General features: G+C 39.1%; 1 protein-coding gene across 1 annotated transcript; it reads right to left on the minus strand.

Moving 5' to 3' along the window:
* Positions 1-397: 397 nt before the first annotated feature.
* mtmr14 (myotubularin related protein 14) lies at positions 398-26,623 on the minus strand. The gene is made up of 19 exons (XM_018667549.2): positions 25,804-26,623; positions 24,243-24,391; positions 23,119-23,227; positions 19,992-20,067; positions 17,281-17,341; positions 16,812-16,934; positions 12,421-12,494; positions 11,075-11,145; positions 8,901-8,975; positions 8,147-8,213; positions 7,534-7,619; positions 7,263-7,339; positions 6,166-6,202; positions 4,932-5,002; positions 4,716-4,774; positions 3,785-3,917; positions 2,994-3,170; positions 2,267-2,473; positions 398-898 (listed from the first exon to the last, which is right to left on the minus strand). The coding sequence occupies exons 1-19, from the start codon at positions 25,939-25,941 to the stop codon at positions 718-720; spliced, it is 1,971 nt and encodes a 656-aa protein (XP_018523065.1). The 5' UTR covers positions 25,942-26,623; the 3' UTR covers positions 398-717.
* Positions 26,624-27,329: the final 706 nt, after the last annotated feature.

The raw sequence follows: 27,329 nt of genomic DNA on the forward strand, positions 1-27,329 counted from the left end.
TCATGGACAGGAGTTATAATTAGAAGTAATAGAGTGAGCAACAACTCTTGCAGTGTTCATTTGGTGTTTGAATACTGTATTAACGATTGACTGAATTCTAAAAAAAAAATCGAACTTGTGTCTCGCCTGCCTCATACGCAAAGCTGTAAGCTCTAAATGTGATTAAATAATCAAATTTTAATTGACTGTGCCAAATTTACAAACTAAAAGAGGCTTGGTGCCATTTCGGAACACATTAAGTGCTGTGTATATCTCACCATCAGCAACCACCGAAACTAAAGAATCCTGTGCTTGGATCACTGGGGAATAGCAGCACAAAACAAGAGGGGCAGGAACGGTCACTGCAAGGACTTGTTAGAGATTCAAAAAAAATGTGTGAACAGATAAAGAAACAACAGAGGAAGGAAGAATTCTTTATATTCTGCCAGTGACAGGTACAGACCCCATACTCTCAGCCATTTACATGTAAGCAGCTAGAAAGACCTCTAACTATCCCTTTTTGATACAGTGGCTGAAAACATTTCCCTTCCCAAACGTGACAGATCAACTCAACATGAAAGATTAAAAGTTCATAAAATTCAGCAACAACAACAACAAAAAAAAGAATGCTTCATCCCTGAAATGAGCAGAGATATTTGGCACTTGTACTTAGTCCATGTTGAATCAACTGTGGATGGATGGAAGCAGAGGGAGGGTCCAAGGTCACATTGAGAGGGCTCAAATAATGGCATTGGTGCCTCGAAGGCCGACCCCACGGGCAAACTGTTCCAGAAGCCCAGAGATAGCGCCAGAGGGGCTGGGCGCTGAAGACTTAAGGCCCACAGTGGAGCTGTAGGCTGCCAGGAAGACTTCCCGCACTGCCTCCAGACGGACCTGACGCTCAGAGGGTAAGGGACACCTGGAGAGTAGAGAGAAAGGAGGGAGAAGAAACAAGAGGATGCAAGATGAGAAGACAGAAAAGAAAATCTAGGGACCAAAATTCTGATTTAAAAGTGCTGTAAAATAATATAAAGAAACAGAGAAAAAAAAGATGAAGTCAGTCTGAGAAATCAGAAAAGAAGAACAGAGCGATGCAGGCAGAGGCAGTTTGGATTGACCCCAGTGTATTCCAGAATTAAACACCACAGAGCTTACACAGTCTTCATCACCATTAACTCTCTGCTTCATTCTTTTTCACAGCACACCACAGGCACTAGTCTACAGAGATGTGGAAAAAAATAATAAGTCAACCCTCGCCGTATTCTCAATAAATGGGCGAGTACATGTGCGGTTTACACCAAGAGAATGGTACAGGCCTGAATGCTTGACACCTACACTGAGGTAATCTGGTGGCTTTGTTATGCTGTGAGGAGCATTGGCTGGCATGGTTTGGGTCCACTTGTCCCCTTAGACGGAACAACACAAAGTTGTTCTGAGTGATCATTTCTTTCCTATGTCAAGGAGTGGTCTTTTCCAGTATGCCATCTCATCATAGCGCTTGAATGGTCACCGAGCGGTTTGATGGGTATTAAAATTATGTGAATCACATACTATGGCTTTCACAGTCACCAGATCTCAAACCAGTTGAACACAGTACACAACATGTTAGATAGCACCATCCACCACCATTGTCAAAATACCAGATGAGGGAATATCTTTTAGGAGAATGATATTCCATCCTTCCAGTAGAGTAATAGAGACTTGTAGAATCAATGTCAAGGTGCACTGAAGCTGTGGCCCAACACCTTGCTAAGACACTTAATGTTGGGTTTTCCTTCCTCCTTCCTTCCTTTCCTTTCCTCCTCCTGTTTGTTTCTGTTATCAGACAACTGAACAATATATATAAAAACAAAGGAAAGTATCAATGAGATACTCAGCATCGGTATCAGTAGCCCCTTTAAAACAGAAATCACAAAGCCGTTGTAATGCTGCCTCGGTGTGTGGTTTATATGGCATGTATTGTGGAGTCAAGAGGCAAGATGTGTAACACAGCAGCGTCAGTGTGGGTCGGTGTTTGTTCCGCCATGCTGACTCTACCTTTTACATAGACATTAATTTGGCTCTGTGACTACCTATACTGCCAGTTTAAAGGTGAGAAACCCCCTTAACTTTCGTGTCTCGCTATATGTTGCCAAACCAACATTTCATCTCAAAAATGGCTATCCCAAATAAGCACAAACAGTTGTGCAAATTAATTTCAAAAAGCTTGGAAAACATTGCTATGACTAGTTTCACAACTGACATCTAGAGCTCAGACACCTGTCCACTGTTTTACAGTGTTACTTACATTCGTCCACTTGGCCCATCATCCTTAAAACTGAAGGGCAGGTGCGAATCATAGGCAGCAGCAACAGCAGAAGAGGTGGAGGAGGCTGAGGCCACGGGTAGGGGGAAGGGTGCATGGTCATGGATACTACCACAACCAGAAACTATCTGCCAACTCCCATACTCTGTAGAGAGGGAGGAACCTGATCGACTGTACTCTGCTGCCAACCTGAAGAATTAAGGAAGGAAGGAAGGAAGAAAAAGAAAGAAAAAGAATCCGTCATTATCATTATCTCAGTTGCGGGATCCTCTTGAGGTGGGTGGGCTACTTTTCGGCAGCCTTCCTAACTAGGATTATATTTCTTACTTTTTGCTTTAAGAAGGTAATCAGTACTAGTAGAGCTCACTACAGATGCTTTCTACGTTAGTTCTAGCTTGCTGTAGGTGATTGTTATAGGCAGCTGTAATGTATATACTGCATGTATATAATGTGAATATGGCAAAATAATTGTATTATAATAATTGCATTTTCATATTCAGTGCCAGTACTGAACAGCAGAGGAGGATATTCTCTCAGTATGTATGTGAGCCACTGTTTAGACCTGCTTATGAATAAAATGAAGAATCTCCAGAGTTAAAGCAGTGCACCTCTGGTGATCATTCAAAATTTACACAACACAAGAGTGTGTATATAAAAATGATGTCACGCAAACTTGGACTGCCTGATGAAGTTACATCAGCTCACTCACCTTCTCCCGGGGACAGCCAATGGGCTGCTGCCAGTGCGTGTAACAGCGTGTTCTGATTGGTTGGAAGAGGAGGAGCTGGAAGACCTGGCCTCATTAAGGGGATGGGAGAGGTGCTCGTCCATAGGGTTCTGCTTATTCCAAACAACCATCTGAGGGGAGGAGGTGGTGCCTCTTTTCCTGAGGAGAAAGGAGATCACATCATCACCAGAATTTGTGATTATCAAATGACTGCTGCTGTAATATAAGAAAAGAAAAATGGATGACTATACTGACTGAAATTCTTTTTGACTGACTTGGATGATCACATCACTAAAATAGCCACTGTGCAGACACACCAGGGGTGCAGACACAGAGGGGAAGGAAAAATACAGGGTGGTCCAGCAAAAAAGCTGAACCCGACCCAGTTTCAAAGAGCTGACATCCAGCAAAACACTGAGTTAGCTACTCAAATACTTGAAAATTGTAAGCAATGTCAACTCAGGCCCAAAGTGGACACTGCTAACTCAGCGGGGACCAACAGGAACATCCCTCACTGTAAATCATTTTAAGTTTAGCCAACTTAGAAACTGAACTCTAATTTAAGTTATGAACTAAGTTAAGTAGTTAGTTCAACTTCATTTTATGAGTTTTGATGTAAAAATGGGTTAAGTTACATGAAAACAAAAATAAATCAAGGAATAAATCATGTAAATATACTGACAAAATACCAATGATTAAACAATTACCATCAACTTTCCTCAAACATATATTAATCTCTGAATTTTGTGTATGTATGTGAAAGTGATACTGACCAGGTGGAGGCCTGGGGTTGGCTGGAGAACAGGTCCACAGTATCATTAGTGAGACTGTAGGTTGGGCCCACCTCCTCAGTAATAAGGGAGAACTCGCTGCTCAAACTGGTCACACTGCCACGATCCCTTGACTCTGTATCCAATCAGACAGCCGAGTCCTGTTAGTTCAGGTTCCAGGTTTAACTGCTGAACTGAGTAACACTGTACTTAATCTGCATTGAGGTTACCCTGTTTTATGCAGATGTATATATATTTTTAAATGGCTCTCACAATAAAACTTATTTTCAGGCAATGATGCACTCAGGTCATGAATACTGAATGGTCCTCAGTCTTCACAGCATAAACAGAATTCATAGGAAGCTATTTATACCTGTGAAACTGATTAAGTGTGACAGAGTAGCATACTAATGGCTATGCTTAAGACTCTACTAAAGGTTAAAAACCTAAAGAAATAGGATTTGTGACACAAGATGTTTTTGATCCATGCAATTGTCTAAATAGATTAAATCAGATTAAATAAGTGTCAATGCCTGGTCTCTGCCCTAACACTGTAAACTCACAGCACTCAGAGACAGGAGCTCCCAAGTGTGTGTCACAAGTATGTCACCAAAAAAAAAATGAATAAACATAACTCATAATTCATGGTTTCTTCTTGCCATGGGATGAGCACAGACTGTGGACGTGGACATTAAATTAGTTTTTCTGACTGAAACAAACTTTAGGAAAGTTATTTTTTTTTCTTTATCCATTCCACTTTGTTCTATTCATACATTAAATTGTAATATTTTTTTTTGTTTGTAACATACACATGGCATTAACAAATTGAATAAACTGTATGAGTATTAAATCAGCTACATCCATCAAAGGTCTGTCAGAGGTACACCATACAGGCATGTGTGGAGGGAGGCATGTATAAGACACACTGACTTACTTAACTGGCAGAGGTCCTCGACAGTGAAATCACTGTCTTTGAAGTGGGAGTTCTTCCTTCTGAAAGAAATAGAAAATTTGATGAAATAACATCTAATAGATCAAAAGAGAAAAAATACTGGATTCACAAAGTTGAAATTTGAAAATGGAAACTGGTGAAAGAAAGAAAGAAAGAAAGAAAGGAAACAGACATAATAACATAAATTGAGGAACACACCTCTGTTTCTTAATAGCAGAGAACTTCTCTGAGACAATGTGCTTCAAAAAATTGAAGCAAAAAAAGAAAATCTGTGGGAAGAACAATTTCTGATCAGAAAAGGAAACATAGCATCATTCTTTAAATATCACTCGGTAGTGAAGGCAGGTGAAGAGAGAAACACACTACAGCTGCCTGTTACTGCCACCTTAGACAAAATTAGATTACATGTCTCTAATGCAACATGTCTTGTGACCACATTTTATTCTGTTTTACTAAGACTACTCTGGGGCTATTACCCGTACTTAAGACAAAGACATAATGGGTTTTAATTATACATTACACAATTATCTTTAAAGAACCACCCTATATTTGTTTTAAGGACTGTACTCAAGAAATGTATGGCCAGGACATGCTACAGATTAAAAATAAATGTGTACATACTCTGTAGTTGATAAACTACAAGTGGCATGTTATTTGGGATTTCTGTACTGAGCTTCCTTGTTGCAAATGGGACTACATGTATGCCAAGACTGATATACAGTATCTGTAAAAAGCTATGATCAGCTGATGTTAGACTCAGTTAGACTTGACTTTTGCTGAAAATATCCCAACAGAACATGATGAACACAGGAACAAAAGAGACAAACAAATCTATATTATATACTATATATGTATTCACAATTGCAAAATGTATTTTTCCACAGGCTTTATCAGGCCTGATTTACAATAATCTTACACATAAGGAATAATAGAAAAGTCTTGGTCAAACATCCAACCAATATCAATCTTGCCTCTCTTAAAACAAAAACTTGAAGGTGAAGCTACAATTTCTTGTAAAACCGGTTTGTGACTTACAATGTTTACAAATGATAACCATCACTTCTTTTGACACATTTATGTATTCAGACACAATTGTGACCTTATTTAGTTCAAATTTTCAAACTGAGAGACCTAATAGTTTTTGCCCATCTATTTCATGTGATTTATCAGGTGCAGTTGTCAAGGTCTTTTCATTATAGCCTTTCAAAATAAATCAGTGTCTCATTTCTGCTGCCTTCATTTCAAAAACTCATTGCAGCTACAAATGCCTTTCAACAAACAGTCCAAAAGATATTATATTTTCAGCTGCTTTATCACATTGATTATGACTCGACACACATAACACTATGTTCCTGTCAGTTGCCTATTATTGAATAGAAGCTATATTATCAGCATTATAGAAAAAATAATCTTCAGTTGGAGATGAACTTACCTCCTCCCCTTTGGAGAGTCGATCTGGCAGCATGTGACTGGAAATACATGCAGAAATATGTACTGCATTACATTACAGCTACCACTTATTTATGTCAAGAAAATACTCTACAAAGTGCCATGTTGTTCATGCAAAGACAAAAGTTACAAAAACTTTGAATCAAATGCTACAACTGGGATTAATATACATTTTTAATATTCATTTTGAATGCATTAAGTACACATATTGTAAAAATTAAAATTTTGATAGAGATCCAAACAGAATTTTAAAAAACTGCTCACTGAAATAGCTGACAGTACAGTAGCCAGGTTAAACAAGCCATTGCCCCAGCAGTAGAAATGGCTGGATTTCAACAGCAGGGCCAGACCTGTAACATGACTGTCACTGACTGACTCTGAATAATGAAGTTACACCATTGCTTGGCTGAATAGAGTTTCCCCTTTTGCTGTTGCTCTTTCAAAATGAATTTGTGCAAATAGTGCAGGTCATTGCAAATTTATCACATCCTGAACAGAATATCCCTGTAATAAACTCACCACAATTTAGCACACCGATGCACGGTCCAACCTTATATTAGATTTCTATCCAGTCTTGTTCACATTATTGAGGAGTATTAACAAATTCTGCAATTGTCTTGGGACAGCAGAATTTTCATAAAATGGTCTCTTGGACATAAAATCCAAAATATCTGGATAGATATGATTATGTATACCATTACATGACAAGTGGGTTTTTTTTGTAATCAGGACTAACTGGCTCTTTAACTCAGCCAATCAATGCATAAGTCAAGCCCAGCAGTGAACTGGAGAGACCGCGCTAGTAATTATGAAAGGAGAAACTCAGAGCAAAGCCACAATCTTATTATTTCTCTCATCTCATGTTGTCCTGGCCTTCCTCTCCTGCTGCTGCCAGTGCCTCGTTATAGCCAGTCACTTTTCAAATATTAATCACATGCAAACAGTGCATCTAACATGAGATGGCACCAAGAGACTGCAAATGCATCTCTAAAATATTTATGCAAGCTCACACCCTGTGAGTTCTGGCTCACAGTGAAGTCATGAAATTATGATATTGATGATGTTAATGATTATTCTTACCCAAAGAGGAACCAGTCATAACTGATGGTCAGATAAAGGATCTCGGCTGGCTCCAGGCTGGCGTGCACTGCGCCATCCTGTTACACAACATGACAGAAGTAAGTCAAACATCTCAAACATCCCATGTTTAAAAAACATCACACAGACCATCATCCACAGTACGTCATGCAGCTGGTGATTGGGTGCCACACGGTGAGACCACCTGGAGAGAATAAAGGTAATCAAAAAAAAAAAAAAAAAAGCAAAAGCAGAGGAGGAAGTAAGAACTTACTGCCCACAGGGAAAGCCTGAGGAGGGACACAAACAGAGGTGTCCTGTCCCAGCCTGATATGCAGTGCACCAGGAGGCCACTCTCATCTGAAACAACACACAAAATCATCTTAGAGACTAACAGCAACACTTTAAAAGCAACACTGCAACAATTTTACCTTAAAATAACAGCTTCATTTTGAAGGTATACCCACTTGTAACAGTGGCACCTAATTCCTCCCACTCTGCACCCTGAATGCCTGTTCTTGTACTATGTAATTTGGGTTATACCCATTATTAGGCCCTAATGGGTCGGGCCTCCATTTGCCCTCATAACTTTTGCAATGCTGCTCCATGTTGACATGACAGTATCACATAATTTCAGAGCTTGATTCTGCCATTTTAGCAATGACTATGCCAACAAAATATTCCCCATACCCTTACATCACTCCCACTAGTCTAGACTGTTGAACAAGGCATGGGTCCATGGATTCTCTCAGTTGATGACATAAATGTATGATATTAATTTTGCCATCTGCTCAAGCCCAAAATCATTGTGAGTGTACAGACTATACATACACTAAACAGGTCAACTAAAGGGCTGGGATCCTACCACAAACATAACCACCACCTACCATCATTGTTGATGATGTGAAGCAGCAGCTTCAGGTAGTTCTGGGTCTGCTCCACCAGGTCCCATGACTGATCAACACACACAAATATATGAGTTAATGCGCTGTTAGTACAGCTGAGAAATGACAGCATTAAAAAGTGAAGTTTTAACTCCTTACCAGACAATGTATATATCTATCCTTTAAGTTGAAAAAATCATTTTATGCCACATTGTCTGGCAGTATCTGTCTTGTGTATCAGCACATTGCAGCTCTTTCTTTAACAAAATTAACTATTCAATATCTATAGTGCATTCTGAAAGTATTCAGACCTCTTCACTTCTTTCACATTTTGTTATGTTTTAGCAGTATGTTAAAATATATATTTTTTCATCAATCTACAATCAGTCCTCAAATGGAGGAGGTCTGGACCAACCAGGACTCTTTCTAGAGTTGGTTGCCTGGTCAAATCAAGCAATCAGAGGAGAAGGGCCTAGTAACAGAGGTAACCCAAGAACCTAGCGGTCACTGAAGCCTTGCATATGTGGAATGTTTCGATTCGAACAGTGTTAGACTTAGCAGCATGAATCAATAGATACACTATAACTATTCCTGTATGTATGCAATGCACGTGGTTATGAATTTTGACCAAAGCACTGTGCAGGTTGTGTCTGTGCACAAATACTACAGACAAAAACATAGTAGCAGACTGTGCACTGAGCACTAATAAAAGAAGTTCAAAGTATGTAGCAGAGGAGAAGAGAAGAAAGGAGCTAACCTGGTATTGAGTCCAGTCAATATTCAAGTTATGAGTAAAGCACACAGGGATTGTCAAAGGAGCATCCACATAGTCCTGTCAAAGGAGACAAAGTGACATATGTTTAATTCAACAGAACCAAGCTGCCTTATACAGAGGTTAATGATTAATCAATTACCAATTACTTGGGGTAATTTAAACAATTTGATACTGTAGGACCCAGCTGCACCACTGGGTGGCACCTCTCACAGTTTAACAAGATGAAGGTAAACGTGTGCTGGCACAAATGAAAGAGAAACGCATCCTTGCCATCCAAGTGAGACATACAGTGCATTCAGTGCAGAGAGTATTCAGACCCCTTCCCTTTTTTCACATTGTGTAATGTTGTAGCTATATGCCAAAATAAAATTTTAAAAAAATTCCTCATCAATCTAAACTCTCATGACCCCATGTCAAAGCCAAAACTGAATTTTAATTCATTAAAAAAAATTAATTTCAAATTTAACTAAGTATTCAGACCCATTGTTATTATACTTGAAATTTAACTTTGGTTTCTCTGGATCATCTTTGAGATGTTTCTACACCTTGATGGGCCAAACTGAGCAACTAGGGGAGAAGAGCCTTGGTAAAAGAGGTGACCCAAGAATCCATTGGTCACCCTGGCTGAGTTCCTGGAGACTGGAGAAATTTGCAGAAGGATGACCAATTCTAAGCCTGATGTCTGGTTTCCCCCAAACATGAAACTTAAAGTCTGTGTAAAGCAAATTAAGAGATTTGTGTCTAAATGTCAGGTGTCAAAATATTTCCTGAAAACATGTGTTAAGTCTCTAAACTATGTGTTACTTCATTGTGGAGTTAGACCATTCTCCATCAGTTTAATTCTCAGGATTTTATGGGAGGGGTCTGAAATGGTGGCTCGATCACGTACTGGACCCACCACTCAGCATAACCCCGCCCCTAAGACTGTAACGATTATAAAGAGCAGTGCTGCATTAGCATCAGCGCTCCTTCTGCTCAACTTTAAGCTTTTGCAAGTTTTGCTAGTTAGCTATATTGTCGTCCTGGTGGAGGGGGTGGTGGATTAAGTGACCTTTTCACTCCGGTTAGTTTTTCAAGGTTTCATTGGTGACAACAGGAATCTATCGGTAATCCACTGTCACTTTTGGATGAGGTCGAACCAACCTTGTGTGTGTTTAATGTGTATATTCCCTGGTGATTCAAACATGAACATCTGCACAACTCCAAGGCTGCTAGTATCTGTTTTATGGGTCGTGTTGCTAACATGGGTGCTAGCATGATGCTAACAGGGTGATAACGGTCACTGTGCTGCAGAGTTAGAGTGGGCGTGGTTTCAGTGCCTGCAACGGACACACCCCCAGCGTCTCAGAGCAGAGAGAGCCACTTATTTTAACATAATTTTGAAACCTAACATTATATATATTTATTTTTTTTAACCATTTAAATTTAGCTGAGTGGTTAATAGCACATTTCTCTATGGTGAGACTAACCCAGAATGCATTAGGATTACTGCTTTACAGGGACTTTAAAATTGAGGCCAAAAATTGCTCAGTTTGGACAGGTGGCCAGCTATTGAAAGTCCTGGGCTGTGGTCCAATAGTCTCAATAATCTTTTTTCCTAACCACTTTTCCTTGACCTCGATGGACAACGTCATGAGGTCAAGGGAAGATGCAAAGGACAGCTGACAAGGAATTAGGAAAAGAGAACCGCGATCAACTTTATGTGGAAGACATGTACAGTGACAAATTCAGTGCTGTACGCTACAATTCAATAACGTTTCCTGTCCAACACTAAGAATGCAATAACACTGAAATGAATATATAAGTTGAGAAAGTTGAGCCATTAAAATAACGACAAAAAGGAATTGTGTGACGGGTCCAGAGTAACTTAAATTCAGACAGAAATGTATGAAATACATGTCAACTCTATCCTGTAGAAGTACGTTTTATGAAACCAGTTGTGGGGAGATTGCAGTAATCTGTTTCATGTTTATTCGATTTCGACTGATCTCTGTTCTCCAATTAAACATGGAAGCCCTCTGTATCTCATAAATTATTGGTGATAACTGACTATTTATTGTTAAAGTGACTAATACAAACTGTAGATTAACAATTAAGGAAACTGCAACATTTGCATCCATACTCCCATATAATCACAGACTGAATACACTCTGTACCTGATTCCAATTGAACACCAGACCTTCGGCTGTGTAGTCTCTGTCTTTGTAGTCCTTAAAAAATTCACACCCTAAATAAAGACAAGAAAATTATTTGTTATCATATGATCTAACATTAAACTCCAAATTCATTCTTCCAAATGACAAACAACGATAAGAAGTGTTTAAGAACTCTGAGAGCATCTCTGTAGAACTTTTTTTTGCAAGCTTTTATGGAGAATATTAACATACTTTATTAGGTGGAAAAACTGTTTTATTATTTTTTTCTAATCCTGTTTTATGTTGTTAAAAAATTATTTAAATTCTATTTTTAAATTATAATTTCAACAATTTTCTTCTAGGTGGTAATGAACAAGGTATTTTTTAATTATTTATTTTTTTTATTGTTTTTGACATCTTTGATACCAAATAATCATAGCCACTAATGTTTTTGTAATGGGCTTCCATGAAATTTGTCAATAACAAGTTATTCTTATTGTTGCTATCATTATTATTATTATTATTGTTAAAAAAAATAGCACCAGATTTTACAGATTTCCTGAGTCCCAGAGGTGTCATGTATCTGCAATGTCACTATGCCAAAATCACTGCACAGTACAATTCTCTTCCTACAAGCTTGTTAGGGCCCAAGCAACTTAGGTGCCAGGATGCTATTGTAATCACTCTGTTTATCATTTGTAGTGTTGTATTTGTAGAATTGTAGTGTTTATTATTATTAGGGCCTGAGCAACAAAGTTGCCTGGGACCATTGTGAAGTTGTGAGGAACCTATTGTTTTTGTAGAGGTTATTATTATGGCCCGAGTACCGAAGGTGCAAAGACACTAGGGGGGCACAGTATGTGACCTCATTCGTTCTGTGTCCAATGGTCATGCAATTACATGAATTGCTATGACCCCGTGGCTGCCAGTCCCCTGACGGGCGTGGGGTACAAGGGCCGGTTCAACACTGCTTGCAGCTTTAATTTAGATTGATGCTGACTCTCTTCCTGATACTGAATGTTCGAGGCCAGTACCAGTATAGATATTAAATCACCTGATAATAATAAAAACAGTTGAGATGTTTTATGATGAGGATTTATTTGTATTTTTATGCTATTATGACAAAGATAAAGTAAAAAAATAGTGAGAAATTTTACAGTCTAAAAATTTACTTGTCAGTGGTCTCTATGTAATGGAGACAGTGTTTCAAAATTATTTCAAATATTTGGCAGTGCTGTACTGTAGTTTCTTGTTATTTATCAGCAAATAAATACACCGATATGCAATATGCTGCAGATAAATGGCATCCACCCGGAACAATTTATCTGTCTAGCTCTAGTAGAGTTAAGTCAATTGTGCTTGTTTACCTGGATAAGGCACAGAAAGCAAAGTGAAGTCTGCGTAGCGTTGGGCCTTGTCCGCCTTTTCAGAGGATGTCACACTGAACAGACAAAAAGACACCAAAAAACAAGAGGAGATAAATTGTGAGCTTTCACAGGTATGTGGTATTTTAATACATAACACATTTACACAATACACGGCCATTTCATTGGCCAAAACTGCCTAAGACACATATATCAGTATAGTATATATTTTGGCATATATGCAAAAAGACACTGCAGTGCAATGAGTTGCAGCTATGTTTCAATGGCATTGGGGCTTTATTAAACATTTTGTGAATCTCAATTGTTATAACTCAAAATTAGAAGTAAAACGGAGCTGACTGGCACTGCACTAGTAATGACAAATCGGAGACATTATTTTAGAATCCTAGAAATGTATTAATTTTTTTTTTTTTTTTTAGAAAAAAATTATTTAAAGGAAAACCTCAGACCCTTAGTTGAAGCACCTACAGCAGCAATTACAGCTTTGAGTCTTCCTGGGTGTGACACAACAAGCTTAGCACACACTGATTTAAGGATTTTCTGCCATTTCTCTCTGCAGATGCTCTCAAACCCTGTTCTTTGTCCTATTCACACCAGGATGACATTGTCACCAACATGCATCACCACTGGTTTCCTCTAAACATGACACAGCATGGGAAGTCCCCTGGAAGTCTACGCCTGTAGAAGCATAACTAGGGGATGGATTAAGGTAAGTCTGAGCCAGCGCTAACTATACGCTTTTTCAAAGAGGAAAGTTGTAAGACTAGTCTTCAATGTGGAGAGGGTGTCTCCCAAACCCAAACTGAAAGAAGCCAAACAGCTGAAGACTCTGAAACCACAAGAAAGTATGAATTTGGGAGTGCAGTGTTCTAGTGAGATAGTAGGACACTATGAGCTCTTTAAGATATGTTGGTGCCTGAGCATTAAGGGATTTCTAGATAAGGATTATAAATTCTATTTTGGATTTTACTAGGAGCCGTGCAGAAAAGCTAACATGGGAGAAATATGATCTCTTTTCCTAGTCCCTGTCAGTAATCGTGCTGCAGCATTTTGGATCAACTGGAGAGTCTTTGGAGACATTCTAATAATAAGGAATTGCAATAATCCAGCCAAGAAGTAACAAAAGCATTGACTAATTTTCAGCATGTTTTTGAGATTAATGCATTTCTGAGGTGTTTGGGGCCCAAGTACAATAACTCCAATTTTGTCTGAATTTAATAGCAGGAATTGCTGGTCATCTAGGTCCTTAAGTATGTTTGAACCTAGCTGATTAGTTTCATCTGCATGACAATGGAATTTTTTCCTAATTCCTAATAACATTGACTGAAAGAACCATATTCTGTATAAGGTGAACATAACTGGTCCAAGCACAGAACCTTGTGTCTAACTTTGCTTACATGGATTATTCATTGTTAATGTTTACTAACTGAATTCTGTCTTATAAACAGGACTTAAAGGTTCTATATGGAGAAATCTGAAAACCCTTGTTAGTGTTAGTGAACTGCAGTCTATGCCCTACTACTTACAGAGTGCAAGCGAGAGCATCCTTCCACACAGTACCTTTAAGCCTGCTTAAATCCTTTGTCTGATGCAATTAGAGGGTCATCAACTTTCACCAGTGCGGTCTCTGTGCTGTGAGTCACTCTAAATCCTGACTGAAAATCCTTGTATAATCTATTGTTCTGTAGAAAGTCAAACAGCTAATTGGAAACTGCTTTTTTTTTTTTTAAAGAATCTTAGAGAGAAAGGAACAGAGAGATATGGGTCTATAGAAGGCTGGCTCAAGACCAGATCTTTTAAGGAGAGTTTTAATTACAGTTACTTTAAAGGACTGTGGTTCATAACATGTTAATAAAGACAGATAGACTATATCTACTAGTAAGTGATAACTAAGCTATAAATGCTATGATGAAACTGCCTCTCATGAGAACTGCCCCAGGAAAGGAAGACCAAGAGTTATCTCTCCTGCAAGGGATAAGTTCATTAGAGTTAACAGACTCAGAAACTGCAAATTAAAGCACCTCCAATTAAAGCGCACATAAATGCTTGACAGAGATCAAGTAGCAGACATATCAAAACATCAACTGTTCCGAGGAGACTGCGTGAATCAGGCCTTGATGGTCAAATTGCTGCAAAGAAGCCACTACTGAGGCAGAAGAAGTATAAGAGAATTGCTTGGGCAAAGAAACACAAGGGATGGACATTAGACCAGTGGAAATCTGTATTTTGCTCTGATGAGTCCAAATTTGAGATTTGTGGTTCCATATGCCATGTCTTTGTGAGACACACATAAGGTGAGTGGAGGGTTTCTATGTGTGTGGTTCCCATCATGAACCATAGAGGAGGAAGTTTGATAGTGTGGGTGTGCTTTGCTGGTGACACTGTCGGCGATTGATTCAAAATTCAAGGCACAATTAACCAGTGTGGCTACCAGCTTCTGCAGCAACATGCCATCCCATCTGGTTTGTCCCATCACTTGTTTTTCAACAGGACAAAGACCCCAAACACACCTCCAGGCTATGTAAGGGCTATCTGACCAAGAAGGAGAGTGATGGAGTGCTGCATCAGATGACCTGGCCTCCACAATCACCCGACCTAAACCAAATTGAGATGGCTGGGGATGAGTTGGACTGCAGAGTGAAAGCAAAGCAGCCAACAAATGCTCAGCACCTCTGGGAACACCTTCAAGACTGTTGGAAAACTATTCCAGGTGACTACCTCATGAATCTGACTGAGAAATGAGTGTGCAAAGTTATCATCAAAGCAAAAGGTGGCTACTTTGAATAATCTAAAATAGTAGACAAAAATAATATTAATCTCCAATGTAGAAAGTAATAAAAATAAAGAAAAACCATTGAATGAGAAGGTGTGTCCGAACGTTTGACTGCCACAGTATATCAGGTTTTACAGCTGTTTCTATGGATCCTGTGTTCGAGGATAAATCCGTGCCAGTTGAGGGCAGGAGGAAAACTTTGTCTCTCATGATTAAAATTTGATCTTTATCATGAAGTCATCAATACTGAGAGCTGAAGGAATAAATGGATTGATAGAGCTATGACTGTCTGTAAGCCTGGCTTCAGTCCTTGTCATGCTAAGCGGGATTTTTCCACTTTGGTGGAACACCATATTTCATACTTTCAAGGTTTCATGAGGTTTGTTTTAATATGTGGGTTTACAAGTTAAGCCATGGAGCCAATCTCTTTTGTTTCTCTTTTGTTTTGTTTTTTATCTTCTTTTTATTAGAGGCACAATAGTCAGTGGGTTTATTTACATACTGAGAGAAGCTAATAGTGAGATAAACGCAATAAGACTATGATTTTCAATGTCAACGTGAATATTAAAATCACCTACAATAATTACTTTATCTGCACTAAGGACTAAACTTGATAAAAACGGATATAAAACGTCAGGAGCTTGGTACACTATAACAGAATTGGCTGTAATGTTTTCCAGGTTGGCTGTGAGAGTAAGAATAAGAACATGGATTTTGAATTAGTTATAATTAACTTAAAGTTTTGGGTTGATTAATAGGCCTCAGTCAAAAATGGCTGCACCTCCACCACTGTCTTGAAGAATGTGGGGTGACTGGGGTGAGTGGATTCATGGAATCCAATATATTCATCATGACATAGACAGGTTTCAAAAAGACAAAATAAAACAACATGAGAAATTGAAATTACATATGTAATAAATACAGCTTTAACTGAGGGCTATCCAATATTTAATAATTAACGCTTATTTCTCCTATTACCTTGACCTTTTGTAGCAGAGGTCATATTTTTTTTATTAGTTTCTGTTCCTATCAAGCAGGTCAGTGGCAGGAAGAATAAATATAAAAACTATAAATTGTGTTTGGTTATAACTGTAACTCAGTTGAACATCTGACCATATCTTAAAACAAACTTATACATTTAATGCAGGTAAAACCAGTGCTTTCACTTTTCAGTATAATTGCTCAAAGCCCATTTCCTGCCCTTTTAACATCATATTCTGTGCCATTCCTTCTGTCGTTCTTAAGTTTGTTGTCTTTGATTATTCATTGTGCATTTTCAATCAAAAAATGTGTACATGTAGTAAGTATACCCCAAGATAGCACAAATACCATCTGTTCCATATGTATTCTAACACTGCTATCAACTACTACAGTGGATTAGCCCCTAAAATACGCAGAATGATATGAACGCTAAGCCTCAAAATTAAACCTCTCCAAATCAGACAAGTCACCGGCACACTGCCCACATCAACTCTCCTCAGTTAATGGCAGAATCTGAAGCAAAACACACATACTCTGGGTCTGTAGCCATATGTGTTCTTCCTACAAAGTCTATTACAAACAGTGAGCTCAATAACAGTGTGTGAAGGCTGTTCCTTACTTTAGGCCAAACTTAACCTTCTTGTTCTCCACCATCAGGTCACAGATGTAGCGAACCGAGAGGTAACGTAGCAGCTTAATGTCATGGCCTCGAACCTTATCAAAGAGCTGGGAGTCACCATTCCTGAGAGCGAGCAGACAGCAGAGGGATGACGAGAGTGCGTGTGAAAGACAAAAACAAAAGTGGAAGAAAATTAAGATCAAAACACTTGATAGAAAAAAGTATGTTGTCTGGCACAAGTCACCTTTAAGAGAGATGTTGAAAGTGTTGTAAGTTGTCTTTCTGTCATGATGCCACTTTTAAAAGGGATAGGGAAATAGTAATATATCACTTCTTAACACCTCCACCGAGGTCATTCATTGTTTTGTTTTATTGCCATCACACGTGACTGATGTCACATACTGATTTGGCTCATAAACTAGTGTCTGATGTACATTGTACACTAATCTAGTTAAAGTAATTTGATTACCTGACTGCACTGTCATCCTCTGGAACCTCCTCTGACTCTGTCCATGTGTCATCACTGCCTCCTACAAAAGACACAAACATACAAAGATGACCATGAGGTAAAACCTCCACAAAGGACTCAAAGTCCATAAATCATCAGCCTATCATGTTAGTTTTTTTTACATGAAAACAAGTTAGAAACATGTTATAAACACAATATATACAATAATAAACAGAACCTGTTTTAGTGCATGTAACCAGTATTTTAGAGACGAAGAACATGAGAGAGGGTTTTTATCCTTCTGACCACTGCTCTGCTTGACAGGAACAGATCACCCATGCTTTGGGTATGTGCAACCTGAACACAAGGAGCTAGACATCAGGTACAGAGTAAATTCAGGGAGCAAAAAGAATCACACCTAGCAGATAATTTGGCTTAAACCCCAACAGGGTCAGAATTAGAAACAAACAAGTAAAAATGGATGCTCATTGCCATATGTTTTTCTAAAGTAACTTTGGTACACGTTACAACATGCCACCGTTAGCTTTGAAACACTGGCCAATTCCTGCAGAAATCATAGAGTGACTGCCAGCTTCAAAAACTGTTTGGTAAAGACACACCTTTAGTCAACCATCCAAATAGATTGTAAATGTTTCAGCAGTTCTAGGGGTTCTTTAACTCTAACGCCATAAACGTGGATGAGATACATATATGCATCCATTAGTTACAGGATTCCGTACAGGGTGTACCCCGCCTCTCGCCCAATGACAGCTGGAATAGCCCCCCCCCGCAGCCCTTAACAGTTAAGTAGTATAGATAATGGATGGATTGATGGAAGTTATAGGGATAATTCCAAATGATGTCAAATCAAACAATAAAAATTTCTGTGGTCACCAAAATAATCGCTGAGATCTGGGAACACAGTGACACTGTAACAAGCAGTCACACAGCCTAAAAGAGAAGTTTAGTGTCATCAATTATCTGACTACTATTCTGTTAATTGATTTTTTTCAAGCAAAATCAAAACTTTTGATAGTTTCAGATTCTCAAATGTGACAATTCCCTGCTTTTCTAGGTCTTACATACATTTTTGTAATTACATAAAAACAAGTTACAGAAATTGAATATTTTTTGGGAATAGTGTTGGTCAGGCAACACGTTTAATGATGTCACCTAAGTTTTCCAGACAAAATAATTTGCAGATTTAAGTACAGATAATTATTACTTGCAATTCTTATCTAAACCACTTCATTCAGAGATGAAACTGAAATGTTTGTAATCAGTGTTTCCCCTAGAATAACTGTCATGGGTGGGGGGTGGGGAGTTATGTAATTGTAGTTGTATGGACTAGGACTAGCTCACCTGTCAGCAAAGGACGCGTAAAAAAAAAATATGTTTCTGACGTTTGGGGTTGACGTCTGTCCATCTATAATTTTAGATTGAGACTTACAATTCTTGTTGGGACTTTTTCTTGAACTTAACATGGCAAGTTGTCAACCTGACTCTCTTTCGCTTTTGGGTGCAGGCGCATATGTAGAGACGCACGTGAAACAGGAAGCGGGGAGATAAAAACATGAATGTAGATGATTTTTGATTTTAACATTTTTGTCTTTGCTTTTCTTGGGAGGGCAGGTGGGGTCCCTTATGGTAGGGGAAACACTGGTAATAATTCCTCAATACACAGATAAACTGTGTGTGTGCAAATACAACATGTATAACACCTTCAAAGTTAAGTAGGATTACAATGAACGTTTCTAACAGGTAATATTTTTTCCTTTCACCTTCATTTTCCAACAGTGTTTGGCTAGCCTGTTTGTTCATGTGTCTGATCAAAAAAGGATCCTTAAAAAGGAACCTAGGTAATTTACCACAAATCACGCCATTTTAAAACTACAGCCAACATTTAGCCAAGGCATACTGTAGAGTTTTATGTTCCTTAACTTCAATGAAGTTGGTTTCAGTTGCCTTTAGTAAATATTGAAAACAAATTTGCCAAGAGTTACTTCAGATAGAATATCTATGAGCATTTCTATCTACCATTTTATGCATGCGCAATGGAAACAGACTTATGTGGCTTAAATTGACAGTGACACTCCCTCTGGACAAAAAAATGCAGCAGATGAAAACATCAGCTCTAAGGTTCCTCAGATTGATACATGAAACAATTAGAAATGTAGTATTTCCAACATGTTTTTGTTTCTGTTTGGGGTTTCATGGCTGTTATTTAAATTCCATTTTCTTGCTGCAAGCCCTCTTCTGCAATGCTTTAATAGCACCTGCCTGAGGATTTAGCCCTAGAATTAAAATTATCTTAACTGCAGTGAATGGAAATGCATGTAGATTTCCATTTTCTTTTTTAGATTTTCAGGAAATTCTGCTAAAATTTTGCTACATTTGAATGGACATTTTTTTTTTTTTATGTTACATTATGTGCTAGAAAAGTTTTTGTATTTTTGCACTTGGTAACTTGAATTAAGCCATCCCTCATCTATTTAGAGGAACATTAAGCTCCTATAGGAAAAGTTTGACAGCTGTCTGACAGCTGCTACAACTATTCATAGGTCAAAAAGCACACACACAACTGAAACCTCACATGGAAAATAAGTTGAAACAAGTTCTTCTTCTTTTTTTGTGCTAAATTTAAGTTTCTGTGTATGCGCATATATGGGTATGGGTGGGTAGGTGGGTCTGGACTGCAGGTGGGTGTGGGTGTGTGTGCTTGTGTGCTGTACCTGAGAAGATGTAGTTGTAGCCTGTGCGTCCATACAGCTCCCCCCAGCCTGCTAGAGTGGACGACCGGCAAATATGCTGCAATGAGTAAGAAACTAGATCATACAATGTTGTTTTACTGCTAACACCAGCATAAAACAATATCTTGTCACCTGTCCAGCCACAACATGAAAGTAGGAAGTGGCAACCACAGAAAATCAGAAAATGTCATTCTAAGACAAGGTGGCTCTTGGAAATATTTCTTATTTTAGCTCCATAACCAGCCCTAGTTCAGTCCCTGTTACAACATGTTTTAATGGAACTTGCAGTACATTGAATAAAGTTTCATAACAAACACACTCCTCTTTATATCTGAACTAGGCTGTGTTTTTTGTCTTACATCCCCAATTCCCAAAAAGTTGGGACGCTGTGTAAAATGTAAATAAAAACAGAATGCAATGATTTGCAAATCTCATAAACCCATATTTCATTCCCAGTAGAACATAAACATCATATCAGTTGTTGAAACTGAAACATTTTGCCATTTCGTGGAAAATATTAGCTCATTTTGAATTTGATGGAGGCAACACACCTCAAAAAAGGTGGAACAGGGCGTTTACCATTGTTTACCAATGTGTAATATCCCCTTCTTTTAACAACTGTCTGTAAACGCCTGGGAAGAGAGGAGACCAGTTTTACGAGAGGAATGTTGTCCCATTGTCTGACGCAGGATTCAAGCTGCTCAACATTCCTGGGCCTTCGTTGCCGGACTTTTCGCTTCATGATGGGCCAAATGTTTTCTGTTGGTGAAAGGTCTGGACTGCAGGCAGGCCATTTCAGCACCCGGACTCTTCTCCTGCGAAGCCATGCTGTTGCGATGGATGCAGTATATGGTTTAGCATTGTCTTGCTGAAATATGCAAGGCCTTCCCTGAAAGAGACTTTGTCTGGATAGGAGCATATGTTGCTCTAAAACCTCTATGTCCTTTTCAGCATTGATGGTGCCTTTCCAGATGTGTGAGCTGCCCACACCATAGGCACTAATGCAACCCCATGCCATCAGAGATGCAGGCTTTTGAACTAAGTGCTGATAACAAGCTGGATGGCCCCTCTCCTCTTTAGTGCGCAGGGCACAGCATCACAGCACAGCATTTTTTTCCAAAAAGAATTTCAAATTTTGATTAATCTGACCGCAAAAGTTTTCCGTTTTACCTCAGACCATTTTAAGTGAGCTTTGGCCCAGACAAGATGGTGGCATTTCTGGATCGTGTTCACATATGGCTTCTTCTTTGCATGATAGAGCCATAAACTGCATTTGTGGATTGCACAGCAAACTGTGTTCACAGACAGTGACTTCTGGAAGTGTTACTGAGCCCATGCAGTTATTTCGAGTAGAGAATCGTGCCTGTTTTTAATGCAGTGCTGCCTGAAGGCCCGAAGATCACATCCAGTTTTGACCTTCGACCTTGTCCCTTGCACACAGAGATTCCTCCTGATTCCCAGAATCTTTTGATGATATTATACACTGTAGATGGTGGGATCTTCAAAGTCTTCGCAAAATTTTACGTTGGGGAACATTTTTCTGAAAGTGTTTTTTCCACAATTTTTAGATGCAGTTTGTCACAGATTGGTGAACCTCTGCCCATCTTTACATCTGAGAGAGTCCTTTTATACCTAGTCATGTTACTGACCTGTTGCCAATTAACCTAATTAGTTGTCAAATGCTCCTCCATTTGTTTTAGATTTGTGCCAATTACTTTTCCAGCCTTTTGTTGCCCCGTCCCAACTTTTTTGAGATGTGTAGCCTCCATCAAATTCAAAATGAGCTAATATTTTCCATGAAATGGCAAAATGTCTCAGTTTCAACATCTGATATGTTGTTTATGTTTTATTGCAAATAAAATATGGGTTTATGAGATTTGCAAATCATTGCATTCTGTTTTTAATTACATTTTACACCGTGTCCCAACTTTTTTGGAATTAGGGTTGTATGCAGCAAGATTACATATACTATTTAGTAGGGATGTAACAATTCCCCAAATCCATAGTTCGGTTCAGGTCTCTATTTTTGAGCCACATTTCAGGTTCATTCCTCTCTCTTTTTTTTAGTTTGATTGTTTTTTTCTGCATGCTTTTTTTGTTTTCTTTTGTTTTGTTTTTGAGTTTTACAGTTCTTTCTTCCTGTAATACAATATGAGATTGTGGACATTTGTATCACGGCTTTGGTCTCGGGTTGCAGAATTCTTACACCCTTGGTATTTTGCAGTCTTTGTAGTTTAGAGACTTTAACACAAAGAGCTCTATTTCAACAGTCTAAGCACATGGTTTAAAGCACATGGAGTCAGAGCGTTTAGGGCATGTCCAAATCCAGTTTTGCTGGTCTAATGGTAGGAAAAAAGGTTGCAACGCTAGGCCCATTGTTCAAATGGGTTGTGCTTGGTCTCCTATTAATCACGGGTATGTTTTTGGTGTAACATGCAATAAACCAAATCAGAGTGTGAGCTCCCATTCCCCTTACAAGCCTGGTGGACAGAGTGCTACTACAGTGGTGGACTTGCCAGCTTCTTCTGCCAGCTGACATCTCCTTGCCTGCTGTTGCTGGCATATTTGGGTTCACTGACATTGGCACATGCACTCCAGCATCATGCCTTCTAAAGTCCTCTAATGTGTCCTGATTTATGTCCAAGAGACATCCATGATGGATGGCAATGTTTTGCAACACACAACATGCAATTTGTTATTCTTAATCTTTACATATTGTCCACCTATTTAGGCACATGTAACTATCTTGATAATGCACCCTTAAAATAGCTGTGAAATACTGCACCATTGACTTCAGACCATGTATTTGTTGGTCAGTTGCACAATCGCTTTCCACTGCCTCAAGATGGCAATGCATCAACAATGCCCCTGACAAGACCTCTATTCAAGATCAACCCGCACATGAGCACTAAGATGGGCAAAAGTTTATTTGCTATTTAAACAATGTGGGTGCTGGAAGGGAAAATGACAACTGCACTGATCTGAAACTAGCAAGCCAGGTCAAAGATAATGTTTTGAAATTTGTAAGCTTGTTAAAGGAGACAGTTGAATATATCAGATATCAAAAACCTAAGAAGAGAGTGTAGAGTTTGAAGTTGTGTAGCGATACCTTGCCATTGTAGAGGATGACGGGACAGACGAACCTCCCTCTGCAGCGGGCCAACTTACTACGGTTCACTAGGTCTTGCAGCTTACTGATCTGTACTGTGCTCTCAAACCTGTACACAAAAAAAAATTGCATTATCCATCAGACAGCCAACTTAAATTTAATTTAGCATGTTATTTAGACAAAGTAACTGCAAAACATTTCATATCAATAATTAATGTTACCTACACCCTGTTGCAAAAACTGAAATAACATCGTCCCAAAATAATCAATTGTTCTTATCATTCAATCCAGGTTATACTGAAGTGAGATATATATATATATATATGTGTGTGTATATATATATATATATGAGAGTGTGAGTGAATGTGTGAGTTCAACTATCAAAATAGTTGCCAAAAAACATTAAGAACTTATCTAATTCACTAGATTAGTCAAAAACAGACATTCCTCTCTGGATATTTTATCCATAGTTTCTTAATTTATCTTTCAGAAAATTTACCTTACCACATTTTGTACAGTAACATACAATAGAGGGTTTTAGCCTTATAGACCAATGCATATTTGGTATGTGATACTTGATAAAATGTTGACTTGTTGATTACATTTTTGTCCATCAATTTATAGACTGACAAATTGTTTCAATCCTACAACTTAGTACGTTTCATCACAAATAATAATGCTTACAAACCCTTTCAAAAATATGTCACATTTTTTTAGTTGACCCAAACTCTGGTGCTGAAAAACTTCAGCCAATACAGTATTTGAAGGCTTTGTTGTGAAAAATAGTTTTGGCCCTATGATAAAGCACATCTTTATTTCCAGCAGTACATTGGAAAATAGTTCAACTGCATAAATCAGCAGGAATTACTGAGTCATTGCAAATTGCTTCCTATTTCCAGCAACAACGTGACCTTATGTGACAGGACAATCACTTCACCCCTGTGCCATCTTGATGTGATCACAGGGGCTGGAGATGTAAGCTGACCTTTGCTCCCTGCACCATAGGAAGGTGTGCATGATTAGAGGAGTAACACAAACAAACAAGAAGTAATTGGTAACCGAGTGGGCTGGACTTTGTGTCTGGATATGGAAACTGATGAACTGTCTGAGTAGTGGAGAAGTACCTGTCAGTCTCGCCATCTGTACATTCATACTCCAGGAAAACTATCTGCCGAGGGTAATGGCCACACACTTCTCCATTGGAGTTGTGGATGACACTGTACTTGTAATCTCTGGCAAATAACTCCAGACAACGCTTCTCTATCGCCTCCACCTGAAAAAAACAAAAACAAAACAAACATTATGTTAGTGGTTAAAAAGAACCAGAATTGTTCATTAGAAGACTGATGTATGTACAAGTATGTATGTGTAGTGTTGCTTCCTTTTCCTGTACCCACGGTGTGTATCCATATCTTTAATGATACTTATATATGATATTTACACACACACACACACACACACACACACACACACACACACACTACCAGTCAAAAGTTTGAACACACCTTCCAATGTCTTTGCATCGGTTGTGTTGTGTAGAGGTAGGGTTGGTACACATTATACAGTGAATAGTCCTATTTGACTACTACTCTAATCCATATTATAGCAAGAAACACTCAACTAAGTACAGAGAAACAACAGTCCATTGTTGCTTTAAGACATGAAGGTCAGTCAATTCAGAAAATTTCAAGAACTTTGAATGTATCCTCAAGGGCAGCCGTAAAAGCCATCAAACATTATCATGAGGACCATCCCAGGAAAGGAAGACCAGGAGTTACCCCTGCTGCAGAGGATACGTTTATTAGTTACCAGCCTCAGAAACTGCAAATTAACAGCACCCCAGATTAGACAGATAGATTACATAAATGCTTCACAGAGTTCAAGTAGCAGGAACATCACAACATCAACTGTTCAGAGGAGACTGCATGAATCAGGCATTGATGGTCAAATTGCTGCAGAGAAGTCACTTCTGAGGAAAAACAAGAAGAAAATTGCTTGGGCCAAGAAACAAAAGGAATAGATATTAGACCAGTGGAAATCTGTTCCTTGCTCTGATGAGAATCACCAAACCTTAACCCAATTTAGATTGGGATGAGTCGGATTGCAGAGTAATGGCAAAGCCACCAACAAGTGCTTAGCACCTTTAGGAACTCCTTAAAGACTGTTGGAAAACTATTCCAAGTGACTACATCATGAATCTGATAGAGAGAATGCTAAGAGTGTGCAAAGCTGTCATCAAAGCAAAAGGTGGCTACTTTGAATAATGTAAAAATACAAAACATATTTTGATTCTGGTTAGTTTAAGAACTTTTTTGTTTACAACATAATCCCATATGTGTTCCTTCATAGTTTTGATGTCTTCAATATTACTGTATTATAAAGAAATAGAAAGTAATGAAGGTGTGTCCAAACTTTTGGTGTTGTCAACATTTCTGGTGGAGTCAATACATAAAAAACATGGAAATTTATGGGAATTAAGTGCTGCTTAACGAACACATTCATACGAAGTCAGCTGCGACTCCTTGTAGTTTCTAAAAGGTCACAATCGGAACCTATAACGTATTTTATTAAGGTCACTTAAAATGCCTTGATTCTGTAAGGCAGTCCGCCGTACCGTACACACAACAGACAATGACGGGTTGTCAAAAAAACTAAAGCACACCGAATGATGACCCACAGTCTTACCCGAGGAGTGATTTCCTTTGCTCTGTACTGTGTTTTAGAGAACAAATCTATCAAATCCGCTATTTCCTCGCTCTTTCTGACCGACAGCCCGGACGCCGTGAAGCCGCCGGCCGCGGAGGAGGAAGAGGCGGCCATCATGGCGCGTCGACCCGCGGCGGTGGCCTCTAGCCGAACTCGACCTCCTTCAAACACCGCAGAGCCTTGTCCTTTGGATCGGGAAGACCGACCAGGCCATCCCTTCCCAGCCAGCTTCTTCCTGACTGCCCGCTTGAGGGGGCCCGAGCCGGGGAGTCTTCCTGAATTCAGGGCACCGGCAAGCTGCTCCACTCTCAAAACAGAAGCCTTCAGCCAGCCACACACAGCACGGCTGCTGCTGCAAGTGTATTAGTTTAGCTTCCCAGGCGTAGGCTGAACGTTTCCACTAACCCCAAACCCTCGAAAACTAATCTGACACAGTTTCAGGCCTTTGTAGTCCTCCACCACATTACCACTGTTTTGTTTGCCGTTCTGACATGAGGTGAAGTAGCAGCCGGCTCTCCGCACCAGGTAACCAAACTCCAGCCAGCTACAGTCAGGAAATCTCCAGGATCCTTCCCGGCCTGCTCACGTTCCCTTAAATGTCACGTCTTCATATCTCCCTGGTAACCACTATCATGACAGGAAACAGATTACAGTTAAACAGAAGTAAATGCCGTGCATGCAGGATCTTAATAATACTTATGTTGTTGTCGAGCTGTAGTGAAGACTTGTGTTGCAATGTGTGTACAAGTCTCAAAGTACGACAGGCGGTAAACAGGAAGCTAACTGGACCACGTGACAGCCATCTCCCCCTTTAAATGACGTTTGTTGTTAATATCAGAACGAGGTCTGAGATCTGAAGCCTGTGTGTGTGTATAATTTTATTATTAAAGAAGCTCATAAAGTTATTACTGAGAGCTTTGGGAATACATGGATCAGTAGAGCAGTAGCAGTAGAGTCCATGCCTTGACATGTCAGGTGGTGATCACTGGTCTCCTTACTAGACTGTTCATCTTTGTGGGTTTCTGGCTCTGTCAGAGCCATGCTTGGTAGATAGTGTATGAGGGTCGTCTGAAGCCGTGTGAATGAAGACTTCCACATGCTGACAGGCCTTAGACCATCTAATTTTTCATCAAGTAAGACAACCTGTCATTGCCATGGCCTCTGGCGCTCCTCCCCACCAACATACCTGCTCACACACTTGCTTCAATTAGTTTCTGTCTGCCTGCAGAAATAAGCAGAGACGGAAGACTTCACATCAGAAATCTGGTTTTCCACGTGCTTTGTGGAGGCAGCTGTTAAGACCATAGAGATACTGACATAGAGTTGTTTAACAGTCAATACAGATGATTGCTTGGGTGAACAAAGAATGCCTTGGAAATGCTTCTCGGGGCACTGACAGGAAGAAGAATCTTGTCTTTACTGATTCTAAGGGCAGACAAATGAGTCTGGATAAATGAACAAAAATCGGTAGAAAAAAGGTAAAATATGACATCTAGTGATCTTTA

Source organism: Lates calcarifer, linkage group LG12 (genome assembly GCF_001640805.2).
Source record: "Lates calcarifer isolate ASB-BC8 linkage group LG12, TLL_Latcal_v3, whole genome shotgun sequence".
NCBI lineage: Eukaryota > Metazoa > Chordata > Actinopteri > Centropomidae > Lates > Lates calcarifer.